Source organism: Sinohyriopsis cumingii, chromosome 10 (assembly GCF_028554795.1).
Source record: "Sinohyriopsis cumingii isolate HCF-2022 chromosome 10, ASM2855479v2, whole genome shotgun sequence".
Classification (NCBI taxonomy): Eukaryota; Metazoa; Mollusca; class Bivalvia; order Unionida; family Unionidae; genus Sinohyriopsis; species Sinohyriopsis cumingii.
This window is the reverse complement of record NC_142970.1, coordinates 18,797,635-18,811,778: the sequence shown is the minus strand read 5'-3', so window position 1 is coordinate 18,811,778 and position 14,144 is coordinate 18,797,635. Positions and strand designations below refer to the sequence as shown.

General features: G+C 35.3%; 1 protein-coding gene across 3 annotated transcripts in view; it reads right to left on the bottom strand.

Annotated features, from left to right (window-relative positions):
* LOC149789673 (myosin-IIIb-like) overlaps positions 1 to 14,144 on the bottom strand; it is a 235,291-nt gene that overhangs the window by 126,445 nt on the left and 94,702 nt on the right. For all 3 annotated transcript variants that reach the window (XM_089971686.1, XM_089971688.1, XM_089971687.1), the window contains exon 10: positions 2,191 to 2,281. In XM_089971686.1, the coding sequence (XP_089827812.1) occupies positions 2,191 to 2,281 (91 nt within the window). The remainder of the gene's footprint in view (positions 1 to 2,190; positions 2,282 to 14,144) is intronic.

Sequence of the window (14,144 nt, the reverse complement as noted above, 5' to 3'; positions counted from 1 at the left end):
TCCTGTCTTTGTAATATCCAATAAACTACACCCTACTACACTGAGAAATCTCCAGTATTTGCAGGTGTAGTCACACTTGAGCTAAATTGTGATGTTGGGTATTAAACTTAATTTCTATGAGTCACAGTAACTTAATTTATATAGGTTACAGTAATTAAATTTCCATATCTCACAGTAACTTAACCTATAGATTGCTTGAAATTAACATGCATACCATAAATAGCACAGCACACACCTGCATCATGCTGAACAGTCCTCTATGTAGGCACTAGTAGGGTACAGCTGACTCACAGGATTACTTACCAATGTGTCTCCATGACTTTGACCGTTCGTCAAAATATACAACTTACAAACTAAAATTACTGTGCAGAAACCATAATTTTCTTATTAGGCTTCCCATAACCATGACCTTCCACCTTTTGACCTCAAAATCTAGTTTTAATGCACAAGTCATCCACAAAAACTGGCTTAGTTCATCTGCAAAACCATTTTTTCTTTGCATCATAATGACCTTGACCCCTAAAATATCAATAGATCTTCCATGCCTTACATGCAAATCCTACACAAACATTTTTCTTTTCTTCTAGTCAGTGTCCTTGACTTTTTAATGCAAAAATCGAAAGGCTTCTTTCTTGTCTAATGTATAAACCATCCATAAACCAAGGTGAAGATACATGAGCACATAATGAAAATTGTGTCCCAAAAGCAATTTTCATTTTTTCAGCAATAACCTAGGCCTCTGACCTTTTGACCTAAATCTATGGGTTTCAAAATAACTCCAAATGGAAGCCATACACTAAATTTGGTCTAAGTCTAATAGGTTGAAAAAATAATATTGTGCAGAAACCTTTTTTGGTTTTTGTTCTTCCAAGTCTGTGAACATAACCTTTGACCTTTTAACCTTTTAATGCTCTGTTTTAAGGCAGGTGATAATGCAGTCATCTTAAAACTGCAGTTATATTAACACCATAGTCATGTTGACGCTATAGCCATGTTAACACTATTGTCATGTTATTATTGTAGTTCTCTTAACAGTGTGGTCATGCTAACACTACATTATTATTAACAATGCAGTCATACATTTAAACTGGATGTGGTAGAACGAAAGGTTCCAGTTTTGTGGTACTGCGTGACTTACATGTGATGTGCCTTGTGGGACTTGCTTCTACTAACATATCATGTGTCTTGAACTTGTTTGATGAATGGATGATACTTGCATGTGATGTACTTTATGGGACTTGTCTGATGAATGGATGCTACTAATGTGTGATGCATTTTGTGGGACTTGTTTGATGAATGGATGATATTTGCATGTGATGTGTCTTGTGGGACTTGTTTGATGAATGGATGATACTTGCATGTGATGTACTTTGTGGGACTTGTTTGATGAATGGATGATACTTGCATGTGATGTACTTTATGGGACTTGTCTGATGAATGGATGCTACTAATGTGTGATGTATTTTGTGGGACGTGTTTGATGAATGGATGATATTTGCATGTGATGTGTCTTGTGGGACTTGTTTGATGAATGGATGATACTTGCATGTGATGTACTTTGTGGGACTTGTTTGATGGATGCTACTAACGTGTGATGTACTTTGTGTGACTTGTTTGATGAATGGATGATACTTGCATGTGATGTACTTTGTGTGACTTGTTTGATGAATGGATGATACTTGCATGTGATGTACTTTGTGTGACTTGTTTGATGAATGGATGATACTTGCATGTGACGTGCTTTGTGGGACTTGTCTGATGAATGGATGCTACTAACATGTGATGTGCTTTGTGGGACTTGTTTGATGAATGGATGCTATGAACAGGTGATGTACTTTGTGGGACTTGTTTGATGAATGGATGATAATTGCATGTGACATGCTTTGTGGGACTTGTCTGATGAATGGATGCTATGAACATGTGATGTACTTTGTGGGACTTGTTTGATGAATGGATGATACTTGCATGTGATGTACTGTGTGGGACTTGTTTGAAGAATGGATTATCCTTGAATGTGATGTGCTTTTGGGGACTTGGCTGATGAATGGATGATACTTGCATGTGATGTGCTTGTTTGATGAATGGATGATACTTGCATGTGATGTGCTTTGTGGGACTTATATGATGAATGGCTGCTATTAACATGTGACATGTCTTGTGGGACTTATTTAAAGAATGGATACTACTTACATGTGATGTGTCTTGTGGGACTTGTTTAATGAATGGATGATCAAGTAAGTCCCAGGAGAAGGGTCGAGCTTCAAAGTCTTTTATGAGGCATCTGAAAAAGACAAATAATAGAGTACACTGTAATAATGCAAGACAAACAATACAGTACACTGAAATAAAGCAGGACAAACAATACATTATACTGAAATAAAGCAGGACAAACAATGTAGTACACTGAAATAAAGCAGGACAAACAATATAGTACACTGAAATAAAGCAGGACAAACAATGTAGTACACTGAAATAAAGCAGGACAAACAATATAGTACACTGAAATAAATCAAGACAAACAATATAGTACACTGAAATAAATCAAGACAAACAATATAGTGCACTGAAATAAAGCAGGACAAACAATACAGTACACTGACAAAAGCAAGTCAATAAACTGAAATAAAGCAAGACAAACATTTACTGGAAAACTTTGATAACTCAAGCATGAAATAACTGAAATACTCAAATGTCTTGCTCAGCCAGTTTAAAACGTTACGTGTGACCCTGGAAATCTCAAACAGTGCCAAAAACTTGTGCCAAAAAGTTAGACCTGTATAATCTAAAGTTTTCAGTCCTTGAAAAACTACAGTCAGCATAATGAATAAATCAGATAATGCTGGAAAAAAAAACTGCTGACATGCAAACAGGAAGGAGAGTGAACTACACAGCAATAAATTTTCTCAACCACCAATAAATTTACTAATCTGTGATGTCATCTCATTGTATATTTGCCTTGTATGCTCTTTCACTGCAATGGTCAAAGATTTGCAGGCTATTTATACTAACAGTAATTTGAGCTACACCTGTTGAATGACAATGGTGTTGAGTAAAAGTCTTATCTCACTTGGCTTCTATGTCAGAAATAAGGAAAACTTGTGTACAACTTTCCTTATATAGCTTGTCTAAGACTAAAATGTATGGATTATATACATGATAAATATAACTAATATGGAAATTCTTAATTTCAAGAGGAATATCAGTTTCCATTTTTATTTTATATATTCAATTACAGAGGCCCAACTATGAGTATGAATTAGAAATCTCTATTTCATGAAACAGAAGGCATTCACTGTTGGGCCCCTTGGTATACTGCCATTCCTTTTTACAATGCATGTAAGGTGTGATGGACCTATCACTTTTGGGCCCCTTGGTATACTGCCATTCCTTTTTACAATGCCGGTAAGGTGTGATGGACCTATCACTGTTGGGCCCCTTGGTATACTGTTATTCCTTTTTACAATGTCGGTAAGGTGTGATGGACCTATCACTTTTGGGCCCCTTGGTATACTGTCATTCCTTTTTACAATGCCAGTAAGGTGTGATGGATCTATTACTTTTGGGCCCCTCGGTACACTGTCATTCCTTTTTACAATGCATGTAAGGTCTGATGGACCTATCACTTTTGGGCCCCTTGGTATACTGCCATTCCTTTTTACAATGCAGGTAAGGTGTGATGGATCTATCACTTTTGGGCCCCTTGGTATACTGCCATTCCTTTTTACAATGCGGGTAAGGTGTGATGGACCTATCACTGTTGGGCCCCTTGATATACTGCCATTCCTTTTTACAATGCAGGTAAGGTGTGATGGACCTATTAAATTGGATCTCTCCCTCTAAAACCCTTTAGTATACACTCTTTTTCAAAAGGAGGATAAGGTGCCATGAATCAATTAAATTTGGACCCTCGTTCTAAAGCCCCTTGAGGGTAAGGTGCCATGGATCTATTGAAATTAGTCTCTCCCTTTAAAGCTCCTAATTATGCACCCTTTTTGTAATGAGGCTAAGATGCCATGGATCTATTAAATTACTTCTCTCCCTCTAAAGCCCCTTGAGGCTAAAATGCCATGGATCTATTAAATTACTTCTCTCCCTCTAAAGCCCCTTGAGGCTAAGATGCCATGGATCTATTAAATTACTTCTCTCCCTCTAAAGCCCCTTCAGGCTAAGATGCCTTGGATCTATTAAATTACTTCTCTCCCTCTAAAGCCCCTTAACATCTCTTTTTTTATAATGACAGTAGAGTCTAATGGAATTCATTAAATCTGGTCCCTCTCTCTAAAGCACCTTAATATTGCTTGTAATAAGTGTATGGGGTCATGGATTCATTAACTTTGGTCCCTTACAACAAATTCCATTAGCTGTCTTTTACAATGCAGGTAAGGAGTCAAGGATGCATTAAATCTGATCCTCAATATAAAAACCCTCAGCAGACTGCTACCCCTTTATAGTGCAGGTAATGGATGCAGACTGCTACCCCTTTATAGTGTAGGTAATGGATACAAATCCATTATATTGGACAATTTTCTTTCAGCACTCATAAATCGTATATTTCACTTTATTTTATTCTTGGTTCATGAGATATAATTATAATGTAACAATAACCAATTATAGTGTGTGTGTGTGTGTGTGTGTGTGTGTGTGTGACAGAGATTTGGATTTTTAAAGAAGCTTTAACAATTTTTATCATATCGCTATGATGTCTACAGTGTGGCAGTTAATAATGATGTCTAGCACTGGGGCATCATACCGCAGACATGTAGCATAATGTCCCATCCAGTCACATTATTCTGACACTAGGCCAACTAACCTTCTAATGCTGAGTGCCAAGCAATGCAGCTAGCTGCTAGTACCATTTTTACAAGTCTTTGGTATGACTCAGCTGGGGTTTGAACCCACAACCTCCCACATCCAAGGTGGACACTCTAACCATTTAGGCCACCAAAGCTGTCCCAATTATAATGTAATAATAACAAATTATAATGCAATTTCACTTGCAATTCTCTTCTTTTTTGTTTTAATGTATAACTGAAAAATATAACATTTTCGTCATGTACTGAAATGATCAAATATGTCAACAATCACTAAGACAGACAGACACTACAATTGGTTGTATGTGGATTAACATACATAATGTAGATGGTTGATGCCATAAAATCTGAACAAAGACATACACGATAAAATGTTTATATTAAAAATGAACACATACAGGCCCTTTGCCATTGGTATAACAAGGAATGAATGCATATACATGTGTGTGTGTCTGTGTGGGTGTGAACGAAAGACAATCTAGGCTGTAAAAATCACTCTATATTTATTAAGCTCATTCTGGTTTTACCTCTCACTTACAAATAAAAAAAATTATTAACCATATGTATGCAATAAATAGGATGATGAGAGTGAACATCAAATGTTTGTTGGGAATCAGTTATTGAGAGTGAACATCCAAATGTGTGTTTGGAATCAGTCATTGAGAGTGAACATCAAAACATTTTGAGAATCAGTTTATCACGGTGAACATCCTAATGTGTGTTGGGAATCAGTTGATGAGAGTCAACATCAAAATGTGTTGGGAATCAGTTGATGACAGTCAACATCAAAATGTGCTGAGGTACAGTTGATGAGAGTCAGCATCAAAATGTGCTGGGAATCAGCTGATGAGAGTCAGCATCAAAATGTGTTGGGAATCAGTTGATGAGTCAACATCAAAATGTGTGTTGGGAATCAGTTGATGAGAGTCAACATCAAAATGTGTTGGGAATCAGTTGATGAGTTAACAATCAATGATAGTAAACATCAACATGTGCTGGGAATTAGTTGAAATGTAAGGATCAATTAAACAGTGCTGTGAATCTGGTGAAATGTAAGGATCAATTAAACTGTGTGCTGGGAATCTGTTGAAATGTAAGGATCAATTAAACTGTGTGCTGGGAATCTGGTGAAATGTAAGGATCAACTAAACTGTGTGCTGGGAATCTGTTGAAATGTAAGGATCAAAGTGTGTTTTTTTTTTAACTTAAACAACTATCAATTTTAACTGGTTGGAGATATTTTCTATATTTTTTTATAAACAATGCCATTTTGACATATCCCATGAAGTAAATCATTTACGGACATATTTGTCATCTGTACTGTTGTGGCTTGGTTGTAGTCTGTGTTGTAATAAGGAAGAAAATACATAAACTGGAAGCTAATTATAACATGTTTTACTTTTCATAAAGGGGCCCTGGGTGGCTGAGGGGTCTAAAGTGTTCATCTTACTGACTCTTCCCATCTCACCTCTGTCCATATCGGTTCAAGTCTTCGACTCAGCCAATATGTACATGTGAGAAATTGTAAGCTACCAGTAGCTTCCCATGGATTGGTTGTTCTTACCAGGCTTTTCCCCAGGTTCATCTTCCACCATTACACTGACCACTATGACAGCTTATCCTGCACTAAGAAATGGCATTAAACCCAAAACTACAACAACTTTTCCCAAAAGACTTTGTCACAAAACATCAAAATGCTAAAAGAAGGAAAACTTGAATCAGTTATATTCAATTATGGAAAATCATAATCTAATGATTGGTCACCTGACTATTCTGACCAATCATAATCCAATAATTGGTCACCTGACTATTCTGACCAATCATAATCCAATTATTGGTCACCTGACTATTCTGACCAATTTTAATTGAAATGATTGGTCACCTGACTATTCTGACCAATCATTATCCAAGTATTGGTCACCTGACTATTCTGACCAATCATAATCCAATTATTGGTCACCTGACTATTCTGACCAATCATTATCAAATGATTGGTCATCTTTATTTTGACCAGCCATTATAATATTTAAAAAATCTCATAAAAGTGGTGAAATCTTGATCATGTTGATAAGAATATTTTAATATTTTTTTGTATCATCTAAGGATTATAGACCTTTTTTATATTATCCAAGGTTGTGTAAACTTATTTTTCAAATAAAAATCTTTCGCTGAACACATCATGCAGCCATATTTGATGTTGGAACAGCACCAGTTTCATCTAGAACAAGAAGTCATTCAGAAAAAAAAAGTTCATGTTGAAATTACCATCCATGGGGGTGGGTAAGTAACAAGATTTTCAGGAGAAGGTGCTTTAACAAGATTGGTGGCCATATTGGATGTATAATTGGAATCATTTAGGACCAACCAAACATCATAAGAAGTCTTCTTGTTAAAAGCCCGTGGTAATATTGCTTCTGGTGAAAATCCTATGGTAATTTTGCTTTTGGTTTAGAAATCAACTTGCCCTTCTCTAGGTCATTTTAACTAGATATGACTGGTATAACCCTCAAGCAGAAAAGCCTGCAGCAAGCCCAGTGACACCTATAATGATTGACTGACAAAGAAACAATGTCTGTACCTGATTGTATTTAAATTTTCCTTGATTACAGTGTTTATCTGACACTTTGATGGATAAACTAATGACAGATAATTTGATGAAATGACATATGGTGTGTCCTACAAACGATTCATATCCTGTAAGTCAAAATATTTGACAGTCAAAATAGGTTAGTCATGTTCTGCAAATACAGTAGAACCTCTCACTGTTTTGTATCTCTTCTTATTGACATTTTATGCTTGCACGGCTGTGTGTGTGTGTGTGGGTTTGTGTGTGTGTGTGTGTGTGTGTGTGTGTGCATGCGTGTGTGTGTGTGTGTATAGATTACAAAAGTAGGTGTGGCCGAGTGGTCTAAAGCGCTCTCTGTTACGTATCACTGCCATCTCACCTCTGTCTGCGTGGGTTCGACTCAGATTCAGCCAATGTGGGTATGTGAGAAAGCTTGCCAGTAGCTTCTTGAGGGTCAGTGGTTCTTTCCAGGGATTTCCCGGGTTCTTCCTCCACCATTAATACTGGCCGCCATGTATAGTCTATCATGTGCTGAAAAATGGCATTAAACCCTATAACAACAACAACAACAACAACAAAAGTAGGTAGGCTGGTATGTTGAATGCACACCAGCACAATAGTAGCTACATTATGCCAACTAAAGGTAAAATAAAAAATGTAAATTGAATTTTTTTTTTAATGTAGGATGGTAAACAATCCAAATAAATGGTAAACATGAAGTACACCATTATAAAATACAATGTAAAGTCAATGTGGAAAATTGTTCATAGCAACAAAAAAGTTCAGATACTTCCACACAGAGAACTGCTACTATCCAAATAACCTGAATGCTCATATTCACATAAAGGTGAACTGCTCACACAGAATGATATTTATGATCACTGTAATCTTAATATCAAGAACATCTGTTCATAATGGGGGCCCCGAGTGGCCAAGTGGTCTAAAGTGCTCTCTGTTATGGATCACTGCCATCTCACCTCTGTCTGTGTGGGTTGGAGTCTAGGATTCGGCCAATGTGAGTACATGAGAAAGCTTGCCAGTAGCTTTTCTTGGGACGGTGGTTCTTCCCAGGGTTTTCCTGCATTCTTCCTCCACCATTAATACTGGCCGCCATACATAGCCTATCATGTGCTGAAAAATGGTGTTAAACCCCACAACAACAACAACAACAACCTGTTCATAAAGAACAAATTTAACCTCTTTATCAAGAACATCTGTTCAAAAGGGACAATTTTAACATCTTTATCAAGAACATCTGTTCATATTGGGCAAATCAACATCTACAGAAAGACCTGTTCATTAAGGAGAAATTTAACCTGTATATGAAGAAAATCTGTTCATAAAGAAAAACTTTAACCTGTATATAAAAATAGGTTCCTAGAGGACAGATTTGTGCGATTGATAAGTGTCCTTTATAGATATATATTATTATATTTATGGTAGAAATAGGTCTATCTTGACATTAGGCTGAAGGTTGATCCTCAGGTAACAATAGAGTTGAAGGTTGTTACTAAGGTAACAGTAGATTGAAGGTTGTTACTAAGGTAACAGTAGATTGAAGGTTGTTACTAAGGTAATATCAAATTATCTATCAGACTTAAGGTTGTTTCTCTAGATTACTCAACTGATTGAAGGTTTTTATTTACAAAACACCTGATTACCCAGTAGACTGAAGGTTGCTTCTCAGGTAACACCTGATTACCCAGTAGACTGAAGGTTCTTCCTTAGGTAACACTTGATTTCCCAGTAGACTGAAGGTTGTTTCTCAAGTAAAACTTGATTATCCAGTAGACTGAAGGTTGTTTCTCAAGTAACTCTAGATTACCCAGTAGAATGAAGGTTGTTCCATGGTTAACACCAGATTAGCCAGTAGACTGAAGGTTGTGTCTCAAGTAACACTTGATTACCCAGTAGAATGAAGGTTGTTTCTCAAGTAACACTTGATTACCCAGTAGAATGATGGTTGTTTCTCAAGTAACACTAGATTACCCAGTAGACTGAAGGTTGTTTCTCAAGTAACACTAGATTACCCAGTAGACTGATGGCTGTTTCTCAAGTAACACTAGATTACCCAGTAGACTGATGGTTGTTTCTCAAGTAACACTTGATTATCCAGTAGAATGATGGTTGTTCTCAAGTAACACTAGATTAACCAGCAGACTGAAGGTTGTTTCTCAATTAACACTAGATTAGCCAGTAGACTGAAGGTTGTTTCTCAAGTAACATCAGATTAGCCAGTAGACTGATGGTAGTTTCTCAAGTAACACTAGATTACCCAGTCGAGTGAATGTTCTTTCTCAAGTAACACTAGATTACACAGTAGACTGAAGGTTGTTTCTCAAGTAACACCAGATTAGCCAGTAGACTGAAGGTTGCGTCTCAAGTAAAACTAGATTACGCAGTAGACTGAAGGTTGCTTATCAAGTAACACCAGATTACACAGTAAGCTGAAGGTTGTTTCTCAAGTAACACCAGATTAGCCAGTAGACTGAAGGTTGCATCTCAAGTAAAACTAGATTACCCAGTAGACTGAAGGTTGTTTATCAAGTAACACCGGATTACATAGTAGACTGAAGGTTGTTTCTCAAGTAACACCAGATTAGCCAGTAGACTGAAGGTTGTTTCTCAAGTAACACTAGATTACTCAGTAGACTGAAGGTTGTTTCTCAAGTAACACTAGATTAACCAGTAGACTGAAGGTTGTTTTTCAAGTAACACTGGAATACCCAGAAGAATGTTGTTGTTGTTGTAGGGTTCAATGCAATTTTTCTGCACATGATAGGCTATACATGGCGCCCAGTATTAATGGTGGAGGAAGAACCCGGGAAATCCCCAGAAAGAACCACCAACCCTCGAGAAGCTACTGGCAAGCTTTCTCACATACCCACACTGGCCGAATCCGAGACTCGAACCAACATAGACAGAGGTGAGATGGCAGTGATCCGTAACGGAGAGCACTTTCCCAGAAGAATGAAGATTGTTTCTCAAGTAACACCAAGGTTAACTAACCCAGATCAGTGAACCAGTAATACAGGTCACAGTGACCTTTGAATGAAATATGGACATCATTTGACACATATAACCACCAACTTATATGTATGTGACTATGAGCAATAATATCTATACACAACCCCTAAAATAGAGAAACTGAAAATAGCCCAAAGAAAAGCACAAATAAGTCAAGAATAATGACCTAGTTTCACTTGTGGTTGAATTGCTCTTCATGATGCAATTACAATTTAAGACGTCATAAGCAACAGTGCAATATTACAACTTTATGGTCATAAAATAAGTAATGGAAAAGAGAGGCGACAAGAGTTGTAAGATTCAACAAGTACCGTAATTTATTTTCTAACATACAAAGTGAAAATATAAAAAAGGAACTTACAGTATTTCAAATTAAATCTCAAATAATCCTAGAATTATTAACACAAGTCTTAATGATTAAGGTTATGAAAAAACTTTAGTGATATTTCAAAAAAATGTATCCAATATTGGAAGTGTTTATGTTCCTATGGTGGCCTGTATCATGATGTGCCAACAGTCTTTTACTGAACCACAAAAATACAACCCAAGAATAAGTTTTTATTTAAATTTCACTATAAATCCAAGTCTCTATTTTTTAGAATGTTATTTTTGAGCACTTTGTAATATTTCTAGAGACAAATAGCTTGAATTAAATAATTTGGATAAATAAATTAGAGCACAAATGAAATACTGGACACAACAAACATAAAACTAATTCTGTTCGAATCTCACAGAATGAATGAATAATTTCTAGATAAATAAGATTATACAGTCCTCTAGTTGACTTCAGGTCACAATTAGCATTTCCTAAAATAAAACTATTTCCTAATGTGAAATTTTGTTCTGGAAGGTTCCAAATGCTTACAAGACAAATCTTAAGTTGTAATTAGAAGGTCTGTTACTAAAATTATAACAAAGAACATGGTAAAAATAATATCCAAACATCATCAATCCAAGCTACGTACCTGTCAAAAACAGTTCTGTAAATTCCTCTATCACAATTTCAAAAAAGAGATTGTAATAAACTGTATTCTTTTTTCCATGGATGGTTTTGAAGATTTTTTTTACTGATGAAATGAAAACCAAATGACTGCCAGCTTTAAACTCAATCTCTTTCACTTGAAAGAATTTGAATGTTTATCAAATAAATTTAGAATCCCTGAGTTTTCTCAGTGATTAACTAGAAAATAATGACACCAATATTGCCAAACCAATAACATCAGGCTATACAAAATGGATAAATAATTACCACTATTCTGCACCACTGAAAAATGACTTTTCAAAGCATACCTATACAAAACAACATCCATTCAATGCAGAACTCTACCACAACAGCTGATTAAACTTGACCATAAAGAACACCTGTGGAAATACTTCTGACTCTACCACGACAGCTGATTGAACTTGACCATAAAGAACACCTGTGGAAATACTTCTGACTCTACCACAACAGCTGATTAAACTTGACCATAAAGAACACCTGTGGAAATACTTCTGACTCTACCACAACAGCTGATTAAACTTGACCATAAAGAACACCTGTGGAAATACTTCTGACTCTACCACAACAGCTGATTAAACTTGACCATAAAGAACACCTGTGGAAATACTTCTGACTATTACATCACACAGTACATGTATTTATCTGAATCTAGCTGGCATGTAAAGGCCTGTTGAATGTATATACTGTATACAACATCATATAAATCACCTTAATGCTGTCACTCAAATATATGTCACATATAATTCATCACACTATTAACATACGTCATGCTGATCATTGTAATATGTAAAAATAAAATGTTGGACAGAAATGGATTCAATTTACTTTGATAAAAAACACTATTTTTACCTTTTTGACAAAGTTTACATCTTTATTCACTACTACTTTTTACGTATTCTTTCTCTTTCGCTCATTAAATTTTGCTGTGATAAAAAATAAATAATTTTATACCATAGGTACCAATTTAAAGTTGAGAATGATCTAAAATCAGACTGGTTTAAAATGCATTATTTACTTGGTTTACATTTGTACCATACTGATTTGAATAGTGAGAATGATCTAAAATCAGACTGGTTTAAAATGCATTATTTACTTGGTTTACATTTTTACCATACTGATTTGAATAGTGATAATGATCTAAAATCAGACTGGTTTAAAATGCATTATTTACATGGTTTACATTTTTAACATACTCATTTGAATAGTGAGAATGATCTAAAATCAGACTGGTTTAAAATGCATTATTTACTTGGTTTACATTTTTACCATACTGATTTGAATAGTGAGAATGATCCAAAATCAGACTGGCTTAAAATGCATTATTTACATGGTTTACATTTTTACCATACTCATTTGAATAGTGAGAATGATCTAAAATCAGACTGGTTTAAAATGCATTATTTACTTGGTTTACATTTTTACCATACTGATTTGAACACTGAGCAGGCTAAGATTGATACAAAATTTCATTGTGAAATCAAAAACTGTCAAAGACCATAATTTTTCCCCCAGAGGGAGACAGACAGACAGACAGACATTTGCCATAAGAAATAAGTCGCTGACTAGGCCCTTGATTATTCCAATGAGGAATAGAGGCAGATGCCATACAATAACAACAAAAAAAAGCAAAAAATTCCCACAGAGGAAGACAGACAAATGGCATACAATAACCAATCAATTACAGGTAAGGACATTATGGAGATGAACATACAAGCTATAGAAAATCAAGTGCAGATATAGACCTTATTTATTTCCACAGACAGACACACATACAATTTTACAATAAGAAATCAATTTCATGTAAGGACCTTATTTATTTCCATAGACAGACACACATACAATTTTTACAATAACAAATAAAATTCATGTAAGGACCTTATTTATTTCCATGGAGAGACACACATACAATTTTTACAATAAGAAATCAAATTCATGTAAGGACCTTCATTATTTCCATAGACAGACCACATACAATTTTTACAACAAGAAATCAAATTGATGTGAGGGCCTTCGTTATTTCCACAGACATACACATATATTTTTTAAAAATAAGAAATCAAATTCATGTAAGGACCTTCATTATTTTCACAGAATGACACGCATACAGTTTTTACAATAAGAAACTAAGTTCATGTAAGGACCTTCATTATTTCCACAGACAGGCACACATACATTTTTTACAACAAGAGATCAAATCCATGTAAGGGCCTTCATTATTTCCACAGACAGACACACATGTAATTTTTACAATAAGAAATCAAATTCATGTAAAGCCATCATTATTTCCACTGACAGACACACATACACTTTTTACAATAAGAAATCAAATTCATGTAAGGACTTTCATTATTTCCATAGACAGACACACATACATTTTTTACAACAAGAAATCAAATTCATGTAAGGGCCTTCATTATTTCCACAGACAGACATATACATTAAGAAATAAAATTCATGTAAGGACCTTCATTATTTCCACAGACACACATACATTTTTTACAACAAGAAATCAAATTCATTTAAGGACCTTCATTATTTCCATAGACAGGCACACAAACATTTTTTTTTACAAGAAATCAAATTCATGTAAGGACCTTCATTATTTCCACAGACAGACACACATACATTTTTTACAACAAGAAATTAAGTTCATGTAAGGACCTTCATTATTTCCACAGACAGACACACATACATTAAGAAATCATATTCATGTAAGGACCTTCATTATTTCCTCAGA